Genomic DNA, 21,525 nt, shown 5'->3' with positions numbered 1-21,525 from the left:
AGCCAGTAGTATCATTGAGTGATTTACTGAGACATAATATATTTTGTTTCTGCTCTTGTTTGTACATTGCTTTGTTTTGTCTCCAAGTATGAATTCATTTGAGAAAATAATGAAATGTTTTTTTGTAATGTGTATTGTTCTGTGTTACTGCGATATCATTTTAAATTTGCTTTCTTGTTGAAAAATTGTGTAATTGTAGAATAGTGTGTAAATGTGTATCTATTTTTGCCAAAAAAACAAAAGTTTATAAAAAATAATTGAAAAAACGAGAGTAATAGGTATAAATAAAAGTACCTTACCAGGTTTAATAAAATTGCACTTGGTTTCTATTGATTGAGCTCTATATCAAGATAAGAGGGTTTGGGCAATTTTTTGTTTTTGATAGTTCATATGGTCCAGCCCCCTCCCTCAGTCCCGCCAAGGACCTAACTCCTTTGTTTCCACACATTAGCTGTATTTAGAGCATAACGAAAGGTTTTAGAACCCTCAAGTAATCACTTCATCTGTTTCCACAGCGGATTCCATGCCGCCCGAGAAACGGTGAAAGTAAATGTGAGGATTAAACAGTCAATCCCACGCGCGAACAAAAGGTATGTTTACAGACCTACAAGTTCACTGCTAGAATCCCACGCCCAGCCCAAAATCACTCAAACAGTTTTGTTCAAAAATAACTTCCTCCCTGTCTCCCCAGCGTTCACGCCTTGGTGTCCAAGCCTTTGCAGAAGACATTTGTTGGTTTACAACGCAAAGTCGGTGACATTTTTGGGCCTCCTTCAAACAAATTATTTGAAGGTACGTTCCTCTTTTTTGTAATTCCACATGAAATCCGTTGAAACAATGGGCCAAACAGACAAGTCAATTTATTTTTTCATTCATTGCTTTAGGTGGCCTCTCTCTTCCTCGCAACAGGACTCAACCCTTCAAATAAGGAAGGTTACAGCACATGAAGAATTCCGTGCCAGATCCCAATTCCACGAATCCATTTCTTTTTGAAATCTTGGTAGGTCTCGGCTTACATGTTAATCTGAGTGTCACTAGAAGTGAGGCGAGTCCTTCATTTTTGAGATTGAAAATCCCTTTCATTCTCTTTGCACCCCCTGCAGATAGACGGACAGCGCCCTGATGAGATTCCAGGAACTCTCGCCCTGGTATCGAAACGCGTCGGCCTTTTTTTAAAAAAAAAGGAGCAACTGTGACAAAATCCTTAATACCAGCAACTGCTGGTTATTTTAGCAGCCATAAATTGACTTGACTCCTTTATTCTCATTATTGCTTTATTCGCTATTTCCATTTGTACAGAATCATTGTTTTCAATGCATATGTTCATTGTTGTTGTATTGTTTTTATGTGGGTTATATTTGATGTAGACACTGGATTCACTTTTTGGTCTCTTTTTGTTTGAATCATATGTTTTAAGTTGAAAACGCACTTTTGTTGATATAATTGTAAAAATGTATTGTAAATATGTGATGTAGATATCTGTTTTCTCTGCCTTCGATTTTTCTTTTTGGAAAAAAACCTTTGAATAATTATGAAATAATTGGTATAAATAAAAGTACCTTGTTGATTTCGACATTCAGCGTCTTCGACATTCCTTAAGTGTGGATTGAAATATAGGTGGCCAGGCATTTTCATGTGTTTCCTGGCATTGTGGCTGGCGGTGCTGAGTGAACCGCCCGCCACAATGTCAGGAATGCAGGATGCGCCCGCCACTGTGGCGGGCGCATCCTAATGGCCCCCACGGGATTCCCGACCGTATGGCGGACGGTCCCATTTCACGATAGGATCATCCTAATGACCCCCTCGATGTTTGTGTAATGTTGTGCTTTAAAAATGTGTAAATACATTCAAAATACCGTCCAATTGGTCACAAACAGACCGAATCCTGATTGTAGTATTATGGTTAACCATGGGGATTCTCCTTGAAAGGGACCACTGTCTCTAATAATCATACACTCTTACCTCATCCACTAATTTCTGGATGCACAATAGCTGCTGTATTTAAGGCTAACACATACAGCTTCTCTTCCTGCAGATACCCAAAGATGGAGGCAAAGAGACCTTAAAATCCGCCTGAATTTCTCTCAGCCCAGCATCTGAGCATTAATACCGAAACTTCTTTTTGACTTTTGCAATACAATGGTTGTGATTCCTGGCCTTCATTTGCTGGCATCTGTTATTTTTATCCTAATCAATGCCTTCAATTGGATGTTGGATAAGTACAAAGGGGCTGAACTAGAGTTTGAGGGAGAGGGTACTCGGTTGCAACAGCAAAGAAGTACCCTTCCTGCCAAACTGAAGGTCCACCCATCTGATTTAGAGACAGGCTGACGGACCTTAATAATGTCAGCAAAGGAGACTACTCCGTTTCCATTGCTTACCTACTTCTCTGATGCCCCAATGGAGCAAGGGTTGAGGAAGGACTGGCCATTCAACCACTTGCCCGATTTCGAGTGGAAGGTCCAGTGTCCTATTTACTCTCTCTTTAAGCCATGAAAAAAAATGTGGGGTTAAGGGACAGTAAAAAAAAATGTAAAAGACCCACCACACACACCTCCCATGATGTGGGTGTCACTAGATTTTGTATTTTCAAAAATAAAATTCAATTTTTGTGATTTTGTTTTTGAAAATATAAAAACATGTTAAAAGTGTGACGGGTGGTATCATCATTTTAACCTTTTTTTTTCTTACTCTCCCTTTTTCCCTCCGTGTCCAGTTCTTCCTTTCTATTTTCCTTCTCACCGTTCCTTCTCCCCGTCTTCTTTCCCACTCTCTCTCCCTTCCAGTGATTTAGAGGAGAATATATCGGTGATCCTAACCTACCTGCTTTTTGATAAGAAGTGCTGGCACACACCTATTCAAATTAAAAAATCGTAGGTAATCCTGTAAAGCATTGCTTCCTTCTCTGAGATCTTTCTGTATATTGTGTGAGATCGTCAGCCATTTCTGCCTTTCTAGTCAATAGTGCTCTGCATTCTGTTATACTTCAGTCTATGCTCAGAATGTAAAAAGCGAAACAACAACCCCAGAATACATAAGTTACTGAATGACATGTTAGACCTATGTAAAGGGGCACACATTAAAATTGGCTTGTTGGTAGCTAGGGCTATTCCTAACTCACAATTCAAAATACATTAATTGGTGTGACTACATTTAAACTTACTTACTTTGTCGACTTAAAAGGGTGGAAGGCTGAGTAAGCCCTAAGAGGATTCAAATGTAAGTTGTAAAGGTTGCAGCAAGCTAAGGATCTGAGTTATATTATTGAGACTGGGATTTGCTAGCTTCAGGTCACAAGCAGATCTGTGTAGTGATCACTTTTATTCCCTGAGCTGCCCTAAAAGCAATGTAAACTGTGGCTTTCAGAGTAAAACACAACTTGCAGTAGGCACATTAACACCTTGATGACATGTAACTTATTGATTGCAATCACGTGTCCTCAGCGGCCAACTTTACTAAGATTGAAACCTGCCATCCGCACATTATTTCTTTGGGTGAAAACCTGTACTACTTTTTCCTGCACTCAAAGCACTGCCTGTAGACGTGTTTAAATATAAGAATTCAAATCTAGAATTTTTCACTTTCTCCTCATATCTCTTTACCCAATTTCAAGGGAAATTGTGCTAAAGAAAGCAATTTTTTCCACTTTTCTTCCAAAGTTTTCTTGGGGGCGATGAGCTCCCAACACACCAGGTTGGTAATGCTTACCTGTCACTTTAAGAACATATTCGAATATTTGCTGGAATTGAGCCAATGTACGTGAAAAGTGTGCTACAAAATGCAACTTTTGGCCTCGTTTTTTGAATACATTTTGGAACCCACTAGGAGAAAGTATGGCATGCTTGGTCAACTCGAGATGGGGATCTTTGCCTCACCACTGTTACAGTTCATAGGCTGCCACTGCTGCGTGGAGCCGGATATAGACTCCATAATTGTAATTCAATGCAGTGGTTAATTTGTAAAGAAAAAGAAGTGCCAGGGCTCTCGGTCAGGAGGGAGCTTGCACCAGCCAATTTCTCCTGTTATCACCACCTAAAACAGAACCAACTACTAACCATGAAAGTGAGGAAAGGATGTGGCGTAATGGCCAGAGCTGCCAACTTCTGAGCTGGGGAACCAGGTTTGAGTCTTGGCACCAGCTCAACAGCATGTGTTCTTGGCAAATCACTTAATCTCACTGTGCTTACGATACATGAATGTCTCCTTAACTGGTGCTCATGAAAATCACTGGTGATTAAATGATGGTGCTGAGCACCGAAAACCACGGCTCAAGCTGAGCACTGTTCAATGTATCTTTTGTTTACATTATTTCATGCCTTTTAAATAGGATATTGATTTTCTATACAATCACAGTTTCCAATGGCAATAAATAATGCAACAGATTCCTACCTTGCTAAATACTGGCCCGAAGTGAGGCTCCGTTCATCCCTGTCCATACAATTCATTGTTCCTGGAATGAGGGCCAGTTCTGGCAGGATGTGTGTGGCTGTTGCCACCGCCCGGGCAACCAGCTCCATTGCATCCTGTACAAAGTGCTCAAAAAACGTCTCCGTGGTTTTCCCATGTGCGATGAGGCCTAAGGGCAAGCCTTCCGTCCTTAGCTCCTCAACGTTTTGTGAATCTCCCAGAATCCAATGAAACTCAGGCAGCATGACCCCAAACTCTGTGGCAGTCTCAAAGATCCGCCTTGTGTTCTCCATGTCGCAGCCATACATGACAATGGTGGAGGAGGTGTCTTTGATGTTCTCCAGGTGAAACTGCAGGTAGCCCAGTAGCTCATTCTTAGTGGTCAGGTTGCCAGTGATATTTATCACCGCTCCCAGATGAAAATTGGAATGTTTCTGGGTGAGGCTGAGAAAATCAGTGATGTTCCACTCTTCTTGGCACAGCATCAGGCTGAAATTGCACCAGTTGTTCATTTCCAGGATAGAAAATGTGACGTCGGCATGGGAGCTCAATGAGCTTTCGATGGGAAGTTGTAGGTGAAGTGGGTTCTAATTAAAAAGACACAAGAAAAGGTATTGGAAAGATTGTACAGGTACATTCTGATCACACATACCAGACAGTCATTAACGATTAAATCGCCAACTCTTTGCCAAACTTTATGAGCAAGTACATTTTCATTTGTCAATTTTCAAATTTCAAGATTGTCTTTGTTCAAATCACAATGTTGCCTGTGTGCGAAAGGAATACCAATCAGTATCATGAGCTGCTGTGGTAATGTGGTAGTATTTTAAAGTGCTTTCACTTTAAAAGTAATGCAGTAGTGTTAGAATGTGCTTAATGGAATGCTGTGTGAGGGTAGAGTTACATTCAATTGGTGAGAAGAATGTCAACGAGAATCTGGCAATTTAAAGAATGATATTTCCAAGGTACCATGTTCGAGAACTTTCTATTCCAAGCGTAGAATTTATATTGCACTGATGTAAGTAAGAAAGGTTTGGGGGCTATATTATCTCAAATTGATGAGCTTGGAAATGAGTGGATTGTGGCGTTTGCATCATGTGCTCTTTCAATGGCTCAAGAAAGATATGCTGTCATTGAGAGAGAGACTCGAGCTTGTGTGTGGGGTTTCACTAATTTTTGATAATATTATGTGGGGTTACAATGTGTTACTAAAAACTAATCACACACTTATGACAAAGGTTCTAACTCCTACTGGCTTACAAAAAGCGTTGCCATGTTTAGCACACATATCTGTGAAGTTACTGGACTTTATTTATGAAAGACATCACATACCTCGTGTGAATAATAGAATAGCTGATTTTTTAGTCGCATGCTACTGCCTGCTGATGACGAATGTGAATATTTATTTCATGGTTGTGTTGCAGGTGTATTTAATGATGAAACAAAGATTATTGACAAGGATGAGTGGAAGAAGCATATGAGCAGGTATAAGAGCATACAGCTAATTCTTAAGTGTATCTATGAAGGTTGGCCTGAGAAATGAAAAAATAATCTAGAAATGCAGGCATTTTTGGAAGTACAGAATGTATTGAGGGAAGAGAATGGTGCACTACAACGGGGTGGGAGGTTTGTTCCCCAGTTGGGTTGCGGAGAAAAATCCTGAAGATATGTCATGAAGGCCATTTAGGCATCTCAAAAACGAAATCAAGTGTTGAATATAGTTATTGATGGCCTGGTTTAGATAATGACATTAAAAGATTAGTCAGGGGATGTGTGGTATGCAATAGTTTGGATAAATCGTTGAAAACATATTGCCTATCTTTATTACCTATTTCTTGCCCCAATATGCCTTGAGAGAAAATTGATATTATGGGTCCAATTGAGGATGATGTTGTTGAAAAGAAGTACATCAATGTTGTGATGGACCGTTTGTCTGAATGGCCTGAGATATAAATTTTCAGAAAAGTGGATAGGGAATGAATTATTACATTTTCGAATGAGATCTTCTTGAAGGAAGGTTTACCTAAATGTTTAATCTCAGATATTGGTCTGCAATTTGTGTTGGATATGTTTAAAGTTTTCACGGAAAGGTATTGCATTTCACACAAAACTACATCCCGTAGGGAACAGCCTTGTGGAATACTTTAATAGAGTAATTAAGGGCTCAATAAGAATTGCCGTTAATGATAATCTAAATTGGGAGACTGAGGTTCCCTTAAATGTTGTGGTCCCACAGAATTACTCCCAGTGGAAGTCCTTTTGTACTGATGCGTGGACGGGAACCGATAAGTAACGACACCGCTTAGATATCAACAGCCAAATTGGCTGAGTGGTCACCTGCAAATGTGAAAAGAAGGTTATTGTTAGTCAAACAAGCGTACACAGAGCATCATGATCGGCAACAAGGTGTGAAATTGTTTCCAGTTGGAATTAGTGACTAGGTTAAAGTAAAGAAGGAAAAGAAGGTTCAGAAAGGAGAGATTAGATTTTCAGAATCTCTAAAACTGGACAATTTGTTTGGTAATTCTGCTTTATTGAGTGATGGCAAGGTTTGGCATTTAAGCAGATTGGCTAAATGCAAGTATGTTAGGGATGAAATTAGCAGGAGCAAGGAAGGTAAGATCCATGATCATAAGTATGATTGGATGGATGTTGTCGTGAATGGTAAGGATGAGATAGAAAGCAAACATTATGCCTATAGATTGAGAGTAGACTACCAGGAGATTGTTGTGTTCAATGATCATTTTCTACATGCTAATAGTGAAACAAAGAATCGACAAGGAAGGTGTAGGAGATCAATTTGTCATCAAACAAATTATGAAGAATTTGTTTGTACATAACTGTATCTTTATGTACTAAACACTGAAGAGCAATTTTATGTATTAATTTTCATAATAATAATTTTTGTTTTGTTTCAAGAGAGGGGTAATGTGGTAGTATTTTAATGTGCTTTAACTTTAAAAGTAATGCAGTAGTGTTAGAATGTGCTTAATAGAATGTTGTGAGAGGGTTTGGAGTACGGGGGACTGACGGTTAGCAGGAGACCGAGAGTTGACACAGTGGCAGCTTCTGCAACCTCTGCTGCCATTTTGTCGATGATAGGGTTGAAAAAAGAAATCGTAACTTTCACAGTGTGGAGATTATTCATTACAAAACTGTCATAACAACTAAATCAAATTCTCAGACGCAGTACCTGATAATGGCCAATCAACTCTGCTTTCGATTATATTGTCTTTTCATTTTTATAAATTATTTTATTCCCAAAAGGTCAAAGCAAAAAGCATAATACAGTGTAGCATTAAGACACAGCCAAATAAGATAAATTCCCTCACTTTTACCTTCGACCCCTCGTTCCACCACCCTCCACTCATGCAATTTACTAAACATTAGCAGTCTCAAGGTGAATGAATGAATGAATGAATGTGGGTTTTATAGAGCGCGTAGTAACCCGGAGGCATCCCAGCGCTAAAACAAAAACAGACGATTCAGAGGCGGTGACCAAGAGAAAAGAGGTTCAGGGGAAGAGGTGGGTTTTCAAGAGTTTTCGGAAGCGGAGATGACAGGGTTCGCTCCTGAGTTTGAGAGGTAGGGCCTTCCACAGTCTAGCCGTGTTCACCGAGAATCGCCGACCTCCTGTGCATGCCTTTTTTACTCTGTGCACTGTTATCAGATGTTCATGATCCGAACGGAGGGGCCTATTGGCCTTGTAGGGCGTGACTAGTTTTTTGAGGATGGGGGGGCCCTTGCCCTGTAGAAGTTTATGTGCCAAACAAAGGGATTTAAACTTTATCCTTTCTCTTATTGGAAGCCAGTGCAGCAGTTTCAGAGCTGGTTTGGCAGATGTTCTGGCCGGGGTGTTCGTGAGAAGCCATGCTGCGGCGTTCTGAATATGTTGTAGTTTGTTGAGGGTGGATTCGGGTGCTCCCAGGAAGATGGCGTTGCCATGATCCAGTCTAGACAGGATCAGTCCTTGGATGAGCAGCTTGTGGGAGAAGGGGTAGGATTTTACGGACTGATCTGAGAAGGCCGAAGCAGATTCCCGCTGTTTTTTGTTTGCTTGGGTTTTAAAGGACAGGTCCTTTTCCATCCAGATCCCTAGACTCTTGATCTCCTCTTTGAGAGAAGGGGGCTCTCCCAGGCATGTGGGCCAGATGTTCGGGGGAAGGGTGGACTCATTATGCCCAAGTAGCATGATCTCAGTCTTGGACCCATTGAGTTTTAGGGCTGACTCACTCATCCAGATGAAGATTTCAGATAGGCAGGTGCGGAGATTGGACAGTCCTTGGTCAGGTTGGGATAGGGAGACGACCAATTGGGTGTCGTCGGCGTAGCTAATGATTTTAACTCCATACGGGGCGACCACCTCCTCCAGTGGGGACATGTAAACATTAAATAGAGTTGGGCTAAGGGAGGAGCCCTGCGGTACTCCGCACTGGAGGGGAATCGCCGTGGAACGGGTGTTACTCTCCCAGACCTGGAAGGTGCGGTTGCTTAGAAATGATGTGAGCCATGACAAAGCAGTTCCCACCACCCTTATGTCATTGAGTCGCTGGATGAGGACCAGGTGGTTAACAGTGTCGAAGGCCACAGTGAGGTCCAGGAGGACCACTGCCACTGATCCTCCTGCATCTAAAATGCATCTGGCCTCCTCAACCACAGCCAGGAGGGCAGTGTCCGTGCCCTGTCCAGGGCGAAATCCAGACTTTGATTTCCGAAGAAGGTTGTTAGTCTCCAAGAAATGGGAGAGTTTTTTGTTAACTAGTTTTTCCGTAATCTTGCTGATTCCGGGGAGAAGGGAGATTGGCCTGTAGTTGGCCAGATCCGAAGGATCTAGGAGCGGTTTTTTGAGAAGGGCTTCAACGACGGCAGCCTTCCAGCCGTGAGGGACCGTACCCTGACGCAGAGAGGAATTAATGAGGTCAGTTAGAGGAGTGGCGATTGAAGATGCCACCATTTGTAGGATGTGGATGGGAACCGGGTCGCTGGGAGAACCACTTTTTATCATGGCCAGCGTTTTGAGAACTTCTTCTACTGTTACCAAATCAAAGGTGTCCAGGTGGATGGCTGGTTTGGCCGGCTGAGGATTTGAGTCTGTTCTGGGATTGAGTTGATCGTTAGTGTCTGCTCTCGAGTTAACTTGAGGCAATGTGGAGAGGATGTTGTGAATCTTTTCATCGAAATATTTTGCCAGTTTATGGCATTTGTCCTCAGAGGTGTCAAGAGCTGAGGGAGGGTCAGGCACTTTGAGCAGTTCTTTCATAATGATGAAGGTTTCTCTAGCAGAGCTGGAGGACTTTTTGATTCTCTCATTGAAGAATTGGCTTTTGGTGTCACGCAAGGCCGTTTTGTAAATTCTCATGGAGGAGCGAAATGCGCTTTTCTGGATTTGGTTCCGTCTTTTCTCCAGGAACGCTCCAGTTTTTTGCATTCTTTCTGTAGTAGTTTTAACTCTGGAGTGTGCCAGGGGGCGGGGTTAGCTCTTTTAACTTGTTTCAGGGTACTTTTTTCTGGAAGGATAGAGTCGAGTGAGTGGATGTGCCAGGTTTTGAATTGCGTATCTGCGGTTACTGGATCTAGTGCGGGGGGGGAGGGACTGCGTAAGCCTGGAGGACCAGTCTTCAATCGAGAGTTTGGACCAGGGTCTATTGCTGACCCGTGTTTTGAGGGGTTGGGGTGGCGGGGGGCTGAGTTGCCAAGATATAGGGACCAGATAGTGGTCTGTCCGCGGGAGTGGGAGGGGGGGTATGGTTTTCAGGTCGTTGATGTTGGTAAAGATGGGGTCAAGAAGGTGCCCTTTGTCATGCGTAGCCTCTGAGTTCACTAATCTTAAATCGTATGAAGTGAGGTCGAGTAGGAGGTCGGACGCTGTCAAGTCCAGGGGATCACGAAAGTGGAGGTTGAGATCTCCCAAGATTATGAAGTTGGGGGATGACGTTGCTATTGAAGTGACGGTTTCTATAAGGGCGCTGGAGAACTTGGTCAGGACTCCAGGTGGGCGGTATATGAGTAGGCCGGATAGAGAGACTGTGGGTGAGATTTGTAAAGCAAAATGGCAGCTCTCGCAGTCTTCGATGGCCCCGTTTTTTGCCCTGCAAACAAACTGCTCCCTATATATTATGGCAAGGCCACCTTCTCTGCCGAGGGGTCTGTCTGAGAATAGATTAGGTATCCTTGGGGAAGGGCACTGACGATGTCGGATTCTGAGTTGGGGGTTAGCCATGTTTCCGTGAGGAGCAGAATGTCAATCTTATGATCCTGTATGAGGAGGTTTGTCTCTAGGGAATGTTTCGGGAGGGACCTGCAGTTCAGGAGGCCCAGTTGCAGGGCGTGGTGTCCCACCGTGGTGTGGGCTGGGCTGCATAGATCGCAGTTAATAAAGGTTTTCTCCCCTTTATAGATGTAGTTACAGTTAGTGTTTTTCATGGGATTGAGTGACCGGAGGTTTCCTTGGGTATAGACATAGCGATCACTGGTGGGCTTGGGCATAGGGTCTGGGCCTAGGGCCGGCTGGGCCCGGACGGGCACAGATGGGCTTACCTTTGGCACGCCTTCAGCGCGCTGACGGCGCGCCCGCTATGCGCGTCCGCTGCGCATCCTGTTTAGGCACATTTTGTACAGGTGGGGGGGGGCGTGGCCTCACTTCCTTCTAATGTCGGCAAGAAGTTTTCCAAAGCGCCGCGGCAGCGTTCAAGTCGGCTGCGCTGTGCGACTTTGGTGATTGAAGGAGGGGGGGAGTGCTCTAGTTCAGGTGAGTTCACACAGTTAAAAACAGATCAAAAATGTTTGTGCTTAGGTAATTTCGGCGAGTGTCTCCCGGCTTCCGCCTCAGGAGCTGTCAGGGATAATGCGTGCAGAGGTGTGGCGCAGCTTACATAGCAAAGGAGAGGGAGGGGGAGTGGCCTCTGAAATGTGGGCGTGGCCTCACTTCCCTCTAATGGCGGCAAGAAGTTTTCCAAAGCGCCGCAGCAGCGTTCAAGTCGGCTGTGCGGTGCGACTTTGGTGATTGAAGGAGGGGGGGGGAGTGCTCTAGTTCAGGTGAGTTCACACAGTTAAAAACAGATTAAAAAAAATTGTGCTTAGGTAATTTCCGCGAGTGTCTCCCGGCTTCCGCCTCAGGAGCTGTCAGGGCAAGTACACGTTCCTCCAAGCATTAGTCCACAGGGATCCAAAAGGGGCGCACAACCCACTGCGATAATCGTTCTATTTCCGCCATATTTTGGTCCATTAACCTGGACAGCCTCTGCTTTCATAAACCGCCCTCTCTGCCAGCGTAAACCAGTCCATATCCAGACGACAGTCACTCAGCTGTTTGACTGTTTGGTTCTCCAAACACGTGCAACGTTGCGTTTAACTACCATTAACCCCAAGGTCAACAGAATTTGGTCCATGCGGGTGAGGTATGGCCTCCCATATATTTAACAGACACCACTTTGGGGAGATCTCGACAGCTCTACCGCAGAAATTATTCAGACAGGCCACTACAGATTCCCAATAACCCCGTATATCTGGGCAGCTACATAACAAAGGATAGAAGGAGACTGTTAGGCCACATTTCCTAAAACACAAGACCGTGGTTGCCCTGCCCATTTTCACAAGAGTAGCACATGCATTTTTGCACCTAGGTGAAATATAAATCTTATGGCTACTTCCCTAGGGGATGATAAAGCCTCAGGCCGTTCATCGTCTTCTAGGCCCCCAAGATTCTGCTCCCAATGTTCCCCCAAACGAATCAGGGTATCAGTGAGTCATTGATTACTTCATGGTATGTAAGGGAAACTGCCTTTTTGAGCATATAATCAGTCAATAATGTATCCTCAAGTGGGGATGCCTCTTGGAGGTCCTCCCTGTTTGGCAATGCCTGCGGTAGTTCATGGTTGATCTCTAGGTATCGGTAGGCCTCTGTGGGTACCAGTTGACATTTGGTTTGTAGGTCAGCGAAGAAAATAACTTCATCTCATGTCCATAGGTCTCCCTCCCTTGTAATGCCAATGAGATCCCACTTATGAACTCCAGAATGTGTCCACAAGGTGTCCAACCGTGCTGAGTCCCATTGAGGAGCGGCCTGTGTGATCCTATCTCGCCAGCCCAAGATGTGCAATGTTTTATGCCAAAGTTGTCTTTTGTCCTATAATGGCTGCATTCACATGCCTTAATTGGGATTATACCAATCAAATGAATGTCCTGACTATAAGTGCTAAATATACTATATGATTGCCTGGAATTAATATCAAACAGTAAGTTCTCCTTGGTAATGAAGTAATTTTATTGTTCAAAATGTAAGTTAGCGGTAAAAATTGGTTAGAAGTGTTCTTTGGTGGATATTGTTTAACAAAGGGAGCTGAAAATCTTCCTAACCAGAGAGATGTTATGTTATGTTGTTATGTTATGCTATTTTATCACTGTATGACATGTTATGTTATATCAGGTTATCTGATTTATAAAGTATTATTGATCAAGTTTTAACAATAAACATAGCCCCTTGGTACAGGTTTTTCATCCATAACATTGCAATTGCATCTCGTTATCTAGGGTCTTCAATTGCTGTGTTGATCCCCTTTGTATGTCCTCTGAATAACCATGAAACAGAAAACTTATGTCCTTCCTACTTTCCTAGCCAAAGATGACGGAATGACGTCTATCACAATGGTACTTGATTTTCAACTATGAAAAAAACAACTTCTTACTGAATTCCTTCTCTAACATGATTACTTACATAAATGACCAGAACAACAGAAGGCCAGGTACCAATTACTGTTCCCCTGTTTCCTCTTATCATCACTTCTCCTTCGAGGGTCGTCACAGGCAAGGCAGTCATGCTCTTTTTCCCGGGCTGCATGCTTTTTAGAGGCCTGTGCTCTTTCTACAATTTATATTTCGAGATTAAGGGCCTGATTATGATGGTGGTGAAACCGCCACAGACAGCCTATTGGTGGTGGTTTCACCACCATCATACCCAAGGTATACGCCCGCCACATTACAATAGCGGGCTTGTCTTTGGCAGTTGGAAAGAGTGACTGCCATTGGTCCGATGGGCACAAGGAGCCCGTTGGACTTTTGGAGGGGAATCATATCCCTACAACGTTGGTGGTGCCTACCAGGCACCGCCGTAGGGATTGTGATGTCCTTTTCCGCCTGCCTTTTTCATAGCGGTTTGCCTGCCATGAAAAGGTAGGCGTAAAGGGACTTTGGGGACCCGCGAGCCCCTCTTTCCCACTGCACTCCAGATATGGGAATTGGGGGCACCTATGGTGCCCCCCCACATATCCCTGTTCCATGTAGCAGGCACTGCATGGTGCCTGCCATGTAGTGCAGGGATATGTAAAATGTCCCATTTTACATCGCAGCGGGGCTGCAGCTAGCAGCACCCTCTGCAATGTAAAATATGGGCATTGCCACTGCCGTGGTGGTCGCATTGCAATTGGCCCTGGTGGACCGCCGCCTTATAGGCAGGCGGTACAAGTCCTCGATACAATGGCGTACGGACTGAAGTCCGTTTGCCATCGTAATCACCCCTAAGAAAAAAAATCTGTCCTGTTCATTCACGATGATTCAGTACAGTGGGCAAGACCCTGGGTGTTTGCCAAATGCTGGATCTGCCTGGTAAAGTTATGTTCATTCCCCAGAGAATATTATTTCTTCCTCACAAATAAGGAGATCCTTGAATGAAAACCATAGTGAGCCCCACCTCATATTTTTCACTCGGGCCCCACTGGCCCTATATCCATCCTCAACCTCCCTTTGTCAAGAACTTTTGTTTATCTTGCACCTGAGAGGAAGAATTGAAAGCTTAGGGCTGCAGCCACATAAAGTGAGCAGTGGGGGCCCTAAATGAAGACACTGTCTCTGCAGACTTTGGGGATGACTGTAGTCTTAAATAGTTGAAGAAATGGGGCAGCACTATTTTAACACATTGAACAGTGGTGAATTGGTGCTTGTCACAGGAACGTTTAAGGCATGTGGACTTGTTGGCTGGAAACGTAGCAACATTTGCTGTTTTATCTCAAATAAACTACAGAAATGAATACAATAACATATTTAAAGTACAGTATTACACAAATAAAACATAACAGGGCACAGCAAAACAGAATGCAAAACAACAACCACACTACATCACAAGGGATCACTGACATAATCTTGATTACACCAATACTGAGATACAGAACTATCATGTAAAAAATATTGACGACAAAAATATTGTTTCCCAATACTTATAATGGTACATTAAAAAATATAGAAAGCAAAATATTATTTCACACTAATATCGTAAAACATGCACAAAAATATTCTTTTTTCACATATACATAGTTTAAAATAGTGAATCTTAAATATTTTCATATGTAACATTATTATAATGTAAATCAAATACATTTAAGTAATATATAATACTAAATATATAATATATACTCATCTAAACATACACACATACATATTTATGTGTGTGTGTATGTTTATATATAGCTATATATAACACTATTATTAAAAAAATATTATTTATATTACATTAAATGTTTTTTTTTAATTTACTACAATAAAAAGCAAATGCATATAAATATAGATATATATATATCTATATATATATTAATATCACAAGTTCGATAAGTAAAGATGCACACTCAGAAGTCAGTTTGCTGAATCACCAATGTTTAATCCTGTATACAACTACGCGTTTCAACACTACCAAGTGTCTTGATCACACAAATGATTTGTGTGATCAAGATACTCGGTCAACTGACTTCTGAGTGTGTATCTTTACTTATCGAACTTGTGAAATTGACGAACCAGCTTGGGGCTCCTGCCGGTCGATGCACCACCTGGCAACAGGACTGATCGCGGAAGGACCCAAACTTGTTCTAATTATATATATTAATATATAAAAAATATTAACAAATCAACTGCAAAATGTTAAGGAAATTGGCAAAATATTTAAATATAAAAATGTATGATTAATACTTAACTGTTCATTTATTAATAAATTATTACTTAATTTTATACCATATACTCTTACAAACCTAGCAGCATGCACCTAATATATAACTTTAAAAACATAATTAACATGATTGATAATCAATTAAATAATGAATAATGCATTACTAATTTAAGGCCTTATTATGACTTTGGTGGTCTACCAATGGGACCAACACCACGGTGCTCCAAGGAAGGCGGCCAAAGTCGTGGTGAGCGCGCCTGTCAGATTATGAGTATAATTCAGGGCGATGGGTAGTGCTGGGGCATTTTCTTGGCAGAGGCTGTGTTAAGCTTAAAGGAGAGCCTAACCAGCATACTGCCGCTGTGAGAAGGCCTGCAGCACATTCCTGCACATTGTGACATGCACCATGTTCTGCGTGCCACACCGTGTAGGAACGAGGGTGCAATTAATGGGGCCACAACATGTGCCGCCCCCACCGGACCCCCAGGCCCAGAATCTGCATGTCTGCCACCATTGTCATGGCACAGTCCCCCCATGAAAAGGGCCATAGATAAACAGGTCGGAATATGCTTGTCAGTTCCGGCATCGGCACCACCAGCATAATCAGGCCATTATTAGACCGCCACCAGAGTGGGATCCTTGATCCCGGCAAAGGCAGCGGTATTGTGGCAGTCCCACTGCCATACTTGTACTAGGGCGGATGGGTGGTTAGACCGCCACCGCAAGTACAGCGTCCCAGGTCTGCTGTACTCGTAATCAGACCCTAAGTGTTAATTATTATACTTAATTAACTTCCCACTCTACACCTCTTCAAATCTAGCATCCCACTACAACACTACAAATTATTATTACCAATTAAATTCAAAATGATAAATCACAGAGGATATTAAAAAATATTATTAACAATTATACAAACTATAATAACGCATTAAATGTACATAGGATATGAACTAAAAATGAATAAATATATTTAAAAAACATGTTTTTTACAACTATATATTGAAAACAATATCAACAGCAACGATATTCTTGATAAGGATATTACTTACCTGAAAAATCGATATTTTTGACACTGATATCGAGGCATCATACTATTTTTGTATCATGATATATTTTTTTTATATTTCTGCACAACATCACATTACAATAATGCAGCATAAAAATACAGTAGGATTGACAGATCAGAATATATGACCAGCAGAAAAAAATACCATATTGCACACATGCAAAAGATGGGGTGGTGACATATTACCAGCTCCAGAAACCTACTTTCATAATATAGTGGCAAAAGGTGTTTCGGCCAAGTACTTCCTTGACTTACTACAGGACATGAAATAGCACCAGTCAAAAATGTTTGGTTACCTGACCTTCTGGTCACATCATATAAATAGTACCAATGCAGGAAAATTTTGCACTGGTACGAGACAGATGAACTGAGGCTGGGCAGTAGTGCACATGTTTTAACCAGCATTTGCGAAAAATGATGGTGCAAGTTTGATGTTTGCATAAACTGTATATTGTGAATACAAGTTGTGAATGCAAGACCACAACCTCTGTATTCCTGCAATGGCATTGGCAGATGGTGGTCTGAAGGATCGCCCTGTTAGGATATTAAGTATCACTTCTCCATACACATTGCTTTTGATTACATCTATAACTAAGGCCTGATTACAATGCGAGTAGGACCAGCTTCTGTGGTCCTGTTGGAAGCGGTCGGATAGTTGAAAGTCTCTTTGAAAGCGGTCGGTCCGACCTTCGTAATACAATGCATGCATTGTGTACTCCGACCAACCGCTAAAAGACTGCCTACTCCAACAGCCTTTCTCTGACCGCCAAGATGGCTGTCGGAGACAAAATGCATCCATAGAGCTGTACAGGGATCTCCGACCGCCGTCTGGATTACAATGCAGGTTACCAATGACCTGACCCTGGCAGTCCGACCTGTTGCTATGAGTCATCTGAAACTAAGGGTTTGGGGTGCATGCTCACCCCAATCTGCTTCTTTCCAGCAGTCTCCACAGTGGATCCTTTCCTCTAGGTCCCCCCTACACCTCGAAAACAGAACCCCAATGACAATGATCCTGTGTTTACCGGAATCCAGGTAAGTCCGTTTGCGGTATATATCCCCATTTACTGGACTGTGCACATTCTGCCATATTACAGCAATAGGTACAGGGTGCCTAAGGCATTCCTCCACATATGTTATAGTTGTGTGTACATATCACATGTTTTTCTGTGAGTTGTGTACACATTTGAAGCAACATTTTCGGGGATATGTGCTCTACCATAGCTGGGACCGCTGCAGAAGCTGCGGTTGCATCATAATACCGCGGGGGGAGATTCCCGGCTTCAGTGATCAGAATGGGCTCAAGAAGATGGTGGTAGGATGGTTTGTCCAGCCGGCATTGAGGCCCTAAGTGATCCAATATAGGAACCATATACAAACATTTTGGACTTTTCCTGGTAGTTCTGCAAGCGAGCGACTGACTTAAGCCTCCGAGTTGCTTACGAGTGACCAATTACAAAGGGTATAGTTTTAGAATGATTTTATAATAATACAATTTTACACACTTTAAATTTACGGGAATCAGAGTACAGATGCAATTATGATCGCTTGCATAACGTCACTCTCAGCTGTTTGTGTAGATGAAGTTCACTTATTTTATGTAGGGGGGGGTATTGTAATGATTTTAATTAATCAAACAATAAACATTAAACTTGAAACTTGAAAACTACAAAGGGTATGGTAACACCAGATGAATTGTTATGAATATTGCTGGTATTCATGGAGTATAGCAGGCCATTTTGCAGAGATGGGAAATTAAATTGATATTTGCATACTACCAGTCGACTCTTGATCAGCCACGAGATGTATTCGGTTGCTCATTTAAAACTGTTAAAAAATGTTTTAAAGAAGCACATAACATAACTGGTGGACCTTTATTTTATGATCTCCCTGAATTCTCTCATGAAATATTATACTTTTGTTGACTTATATTATGTTATAGTATTTTATTATTAATTAGAAAACATTACTAACTGTTATCTCTGTTTATATATTTGGGAAGAATGCCTCCAAGGCAAAGTGCTATTTTTTATTGCAAAACATTTCAGCTATTGTTTCTCTTGCAGGGGGGCTAGTTCTTTTATTCAACAGATAGCTTGTTATACAAATAGTTAGAGGCTGCTCTTCTAAGGAAGATGCTGCCTTATTAATTGGTAAGAATAACTGAACACAACTATTCACATATCTTAATTGAAAAGGCAGTGGCAAAGTTAGTAGGTCTCTGCTCTACAATTCCAAGATAATGGCTTTGCCAATGCTTTTTGCCAATCACCTGCAAATACATGCATTAAGATGCATGCACATGCCTGCTTGCCAATATTGAAATTGATTTTTTATCAACAAAACCCCATTCCAAGATACCCAGCAATGTGCATGTCTGTATGTGTCATGACGCATGGGCCGGCGTGTGCAGTGACAAAAGTGCTTTCATTTGTCATGACGCAGGCACACATCTCTATCGAGACATGTATGTGTGCATGCATCACGACTCATTGTGCCCATTTTTTATTTACCATTCTAACATGACGCATGGTCATATTAGAAGAGTAAATAAAAATATAATAAAAACAGGGAGAAAAACATTTGTACCAAAGTTAGTCAACTGAGACTACAAAACTATTCAGTCATGGGTAAGGGACTGACTCACATCACACTTTTATGGCCTTATTGTGAGTTTGGCGGTCCGTGAACCGCCTACTGGCAGTCTCACTACAATGAGCTCGGCGGTCCATCCACCATAATTACGAGATGGATGGATTGCCTTTCCAAAGACTGCGGATGACCTGCCAATACCTACAGCACACCGCTGACCGCTGTGGTCGAGTAAAGGCAGCTGCCATAGGGCAGTACTGAGGAGCTCCACTGCCATCCTTATTACGAGTTGGATTTCCAGCAAACTTCCCAACTGCCATCTTCGAGTCAGTGGTAATGAAGGATTTGAGGTGCCTACTCACTCCTCTCCTGTTCTTCCAGGCAAGGTTTGATGTGGATCCCTTTCTCTAGACCCCCGTCACAGCAGCATCTGCAACATGAAGAATACGATCCTGTGCACATTGCTCTACAGGTAAGTCCTTTTTTGTACCATATACCCATTGTTGGAGTGGCCCTATATGGGCCGGACTCCAGCAATGGGTAGGGGGTATTTTTCCACATGTATCATGCATGTGTGTACATTCAAACCACGTGCATTCAAAATATACACACAGGCATCGATAGATTCAGAGAACCATTGCCCACTGCCGCAAGACTGCTGCAGCCACACCACGGGTCTAGCGGTCAACTCGTAATACAGCAGTCTAAATAACTCCAGTGCTGTGGACTACTGGATATTTTAAACAAACAAGGGAACCCACTTGGTAAGCAAGGACCAGGGGTATCAGTATAATTAAACAACAACGGTCCTTGACAAAGGAGAAATAGACATTTAGATAATTATAGGCCACAGTCTGCGCTATAATGAACAGGAAGTCCAGCCGGACTTCAAACTTTATTTGATATTGAAATAGGTAAAAATAACCAAACCAACAATAAAGCAGTGGGACACAGTCCTGTATCCACAAGGCTAGACAAACAATTCACAATATAACTAGGATATAACATATAACTAGGAATGTTCAGGCAATTGAAAAGGGGAGGAGAAAAAAAATGAAATCCATTTGCTTCACATATGTAGAAAAAACATGATTTTGGCACATAATTGTGAACTGGTGTTTAGACTACATAAACTGTCTTACATAAACAGTTTATGTGAATTGTTTGTCTAGCCTTGTGGATACAGGACTGTGTCCCACTGCTTTATTGTTGGTTTGGTTATTTTTACCTATTTCAATATCAAATAAATTTTGAAGTCCGGCTGGACTTCCTGTTCATTATAGCGCAGACTGTGGCCTATAATTATCTAAATGTCTATTTCTCCTTTGTCAAGGACCGTTGTGGACTACTGGCTGACACAGTTATAGGGCGGTTGGACCTCCAAACTCACAATCAAGCCTTTTACGTGACAATTTAAAGAAGGAAAAATTAATCTTTGTTTTCTGTAAAGCAAACAACTTAATTAAACGTACCCAATGCCAAATCTGGATGATGAATGGGACTTTTAAAATGTGTCTGAAAACATTCACACAAATATGCACCATACATGGTGAATATGACAAGTCCAATATTCGATTTGTATATGCTTTACTACCAAACAGAAAAAGCAGCATCTACTATGAACTCCTAAATATGACTGGGCGGAGTTCATAGAGTAGCGAAGTGACAAAAAAAACGTTGCCACTCTATGCAGAGGTCCCCAAGTGACGCAGTGTGTTTGGATGTGCAGTGCACACTGATTTTTAGCGCCAAGTGTTTTTCGCTCGCTGGAAAAACAGAGCAAACTGTACCATGCACAGTGCAAGAATGCTCTGCTTCTTTCTGCCGTTGAGTAAATGTTCTGTTCTGCTCGAGTAGCAGCTTCCTCAATGTGAACTGATGGTTTCTCAGTGCAAGCAGTGGTGGCCATCCACGACCGCCCGCATTGAGAAGTCCTGCCGGGAGTTGGTCTGGAGTAAGATTTTCCTTGCTCCAGCTTGTCAACTTAACGTTGGTGAGCGCGAGCGAGGAAACAACTCCACTCCATGTCATTTTTTGGAGCTACGTGCACAATGCGGAGAGGGAAAATTTCTTCAAACTCCACAAGCAGAGCGGATTTTTACACCCAGGCCTACTTGGAAAAAGTATAAAATAACATACAAATAACTACTACGCCCAAAAAATAATCATAGACTTTGAAAAAGCTATGATTCAAACAATTCTTAAAATATACCCCCACACAGCAATACAAGGCTGTTACTATCACTTTAATCAAAGTACATGGAAAGCCCAAAAAATCTACACTACATGTAGAATACTCCACTAACAGTGAATTTACTTTCTAAATAAAAAATCTAATAGCACTCCTCTACGTCCCTGTCACAGAGGAAGTTAACCACTATAACTTATTAATAAAAAGCCCTTTCTTTCAACGAAAGGAAGACAAACTTAGTCCCTTAATAGACTATGTTGAAGATACATGCATCAGTCAGGACACAGACACCAAGCCAAGCACCAGATAACATTGTGAAATATCTAGGAAAGCACCTTGGCA

The 21,525-nt window shown here is 42.1% G+C and overlaps 1 protein-coding gene across 1 annotated transcript in view; it reads right to left on the bottom strand.

Moving 5' to 3' along the window:
- Positions 1-21,525, bottom strand: part of GRIN3A (glutamate ionotropic receptor NMDA type subunit 3A) — a 665,328-nt gene that overhangs the window by 432,836 nt on the left and 210,967 nt on the right. Inside the window, exon 2 of the mRNA XM_086963254.1 lies at positions 4,390-4,994. Within this exon, the coding sequence (XP_086819380.1) occupies positions 4,390-4,994 (605 nt within the window). The remainder of the gene's footprint in view (positions 1-4,389; positions 4,995-21,525) is intronic.

Source organism: Lissotriton vulgaris, chromosome 3_1 (assembly GCF_964263255.1).
Source record: "Lissotriton vulgaris chromosome 3_1, aLisVul1.2, whole genome shotgun sequence".
Classification (NCBI taxonomy): domain Eukaryota; kingdom Metazoa; phylum Chordata; class Amphibia; order Caudata; family Salamandridae; genus Lissotriton; species Lissotriton vulgaris.
The sequence above is the reverse complement of the archived record's forward strand: the minus strand, read 5'-3'. Positions and strand labels throughout refer to the sequence as shown.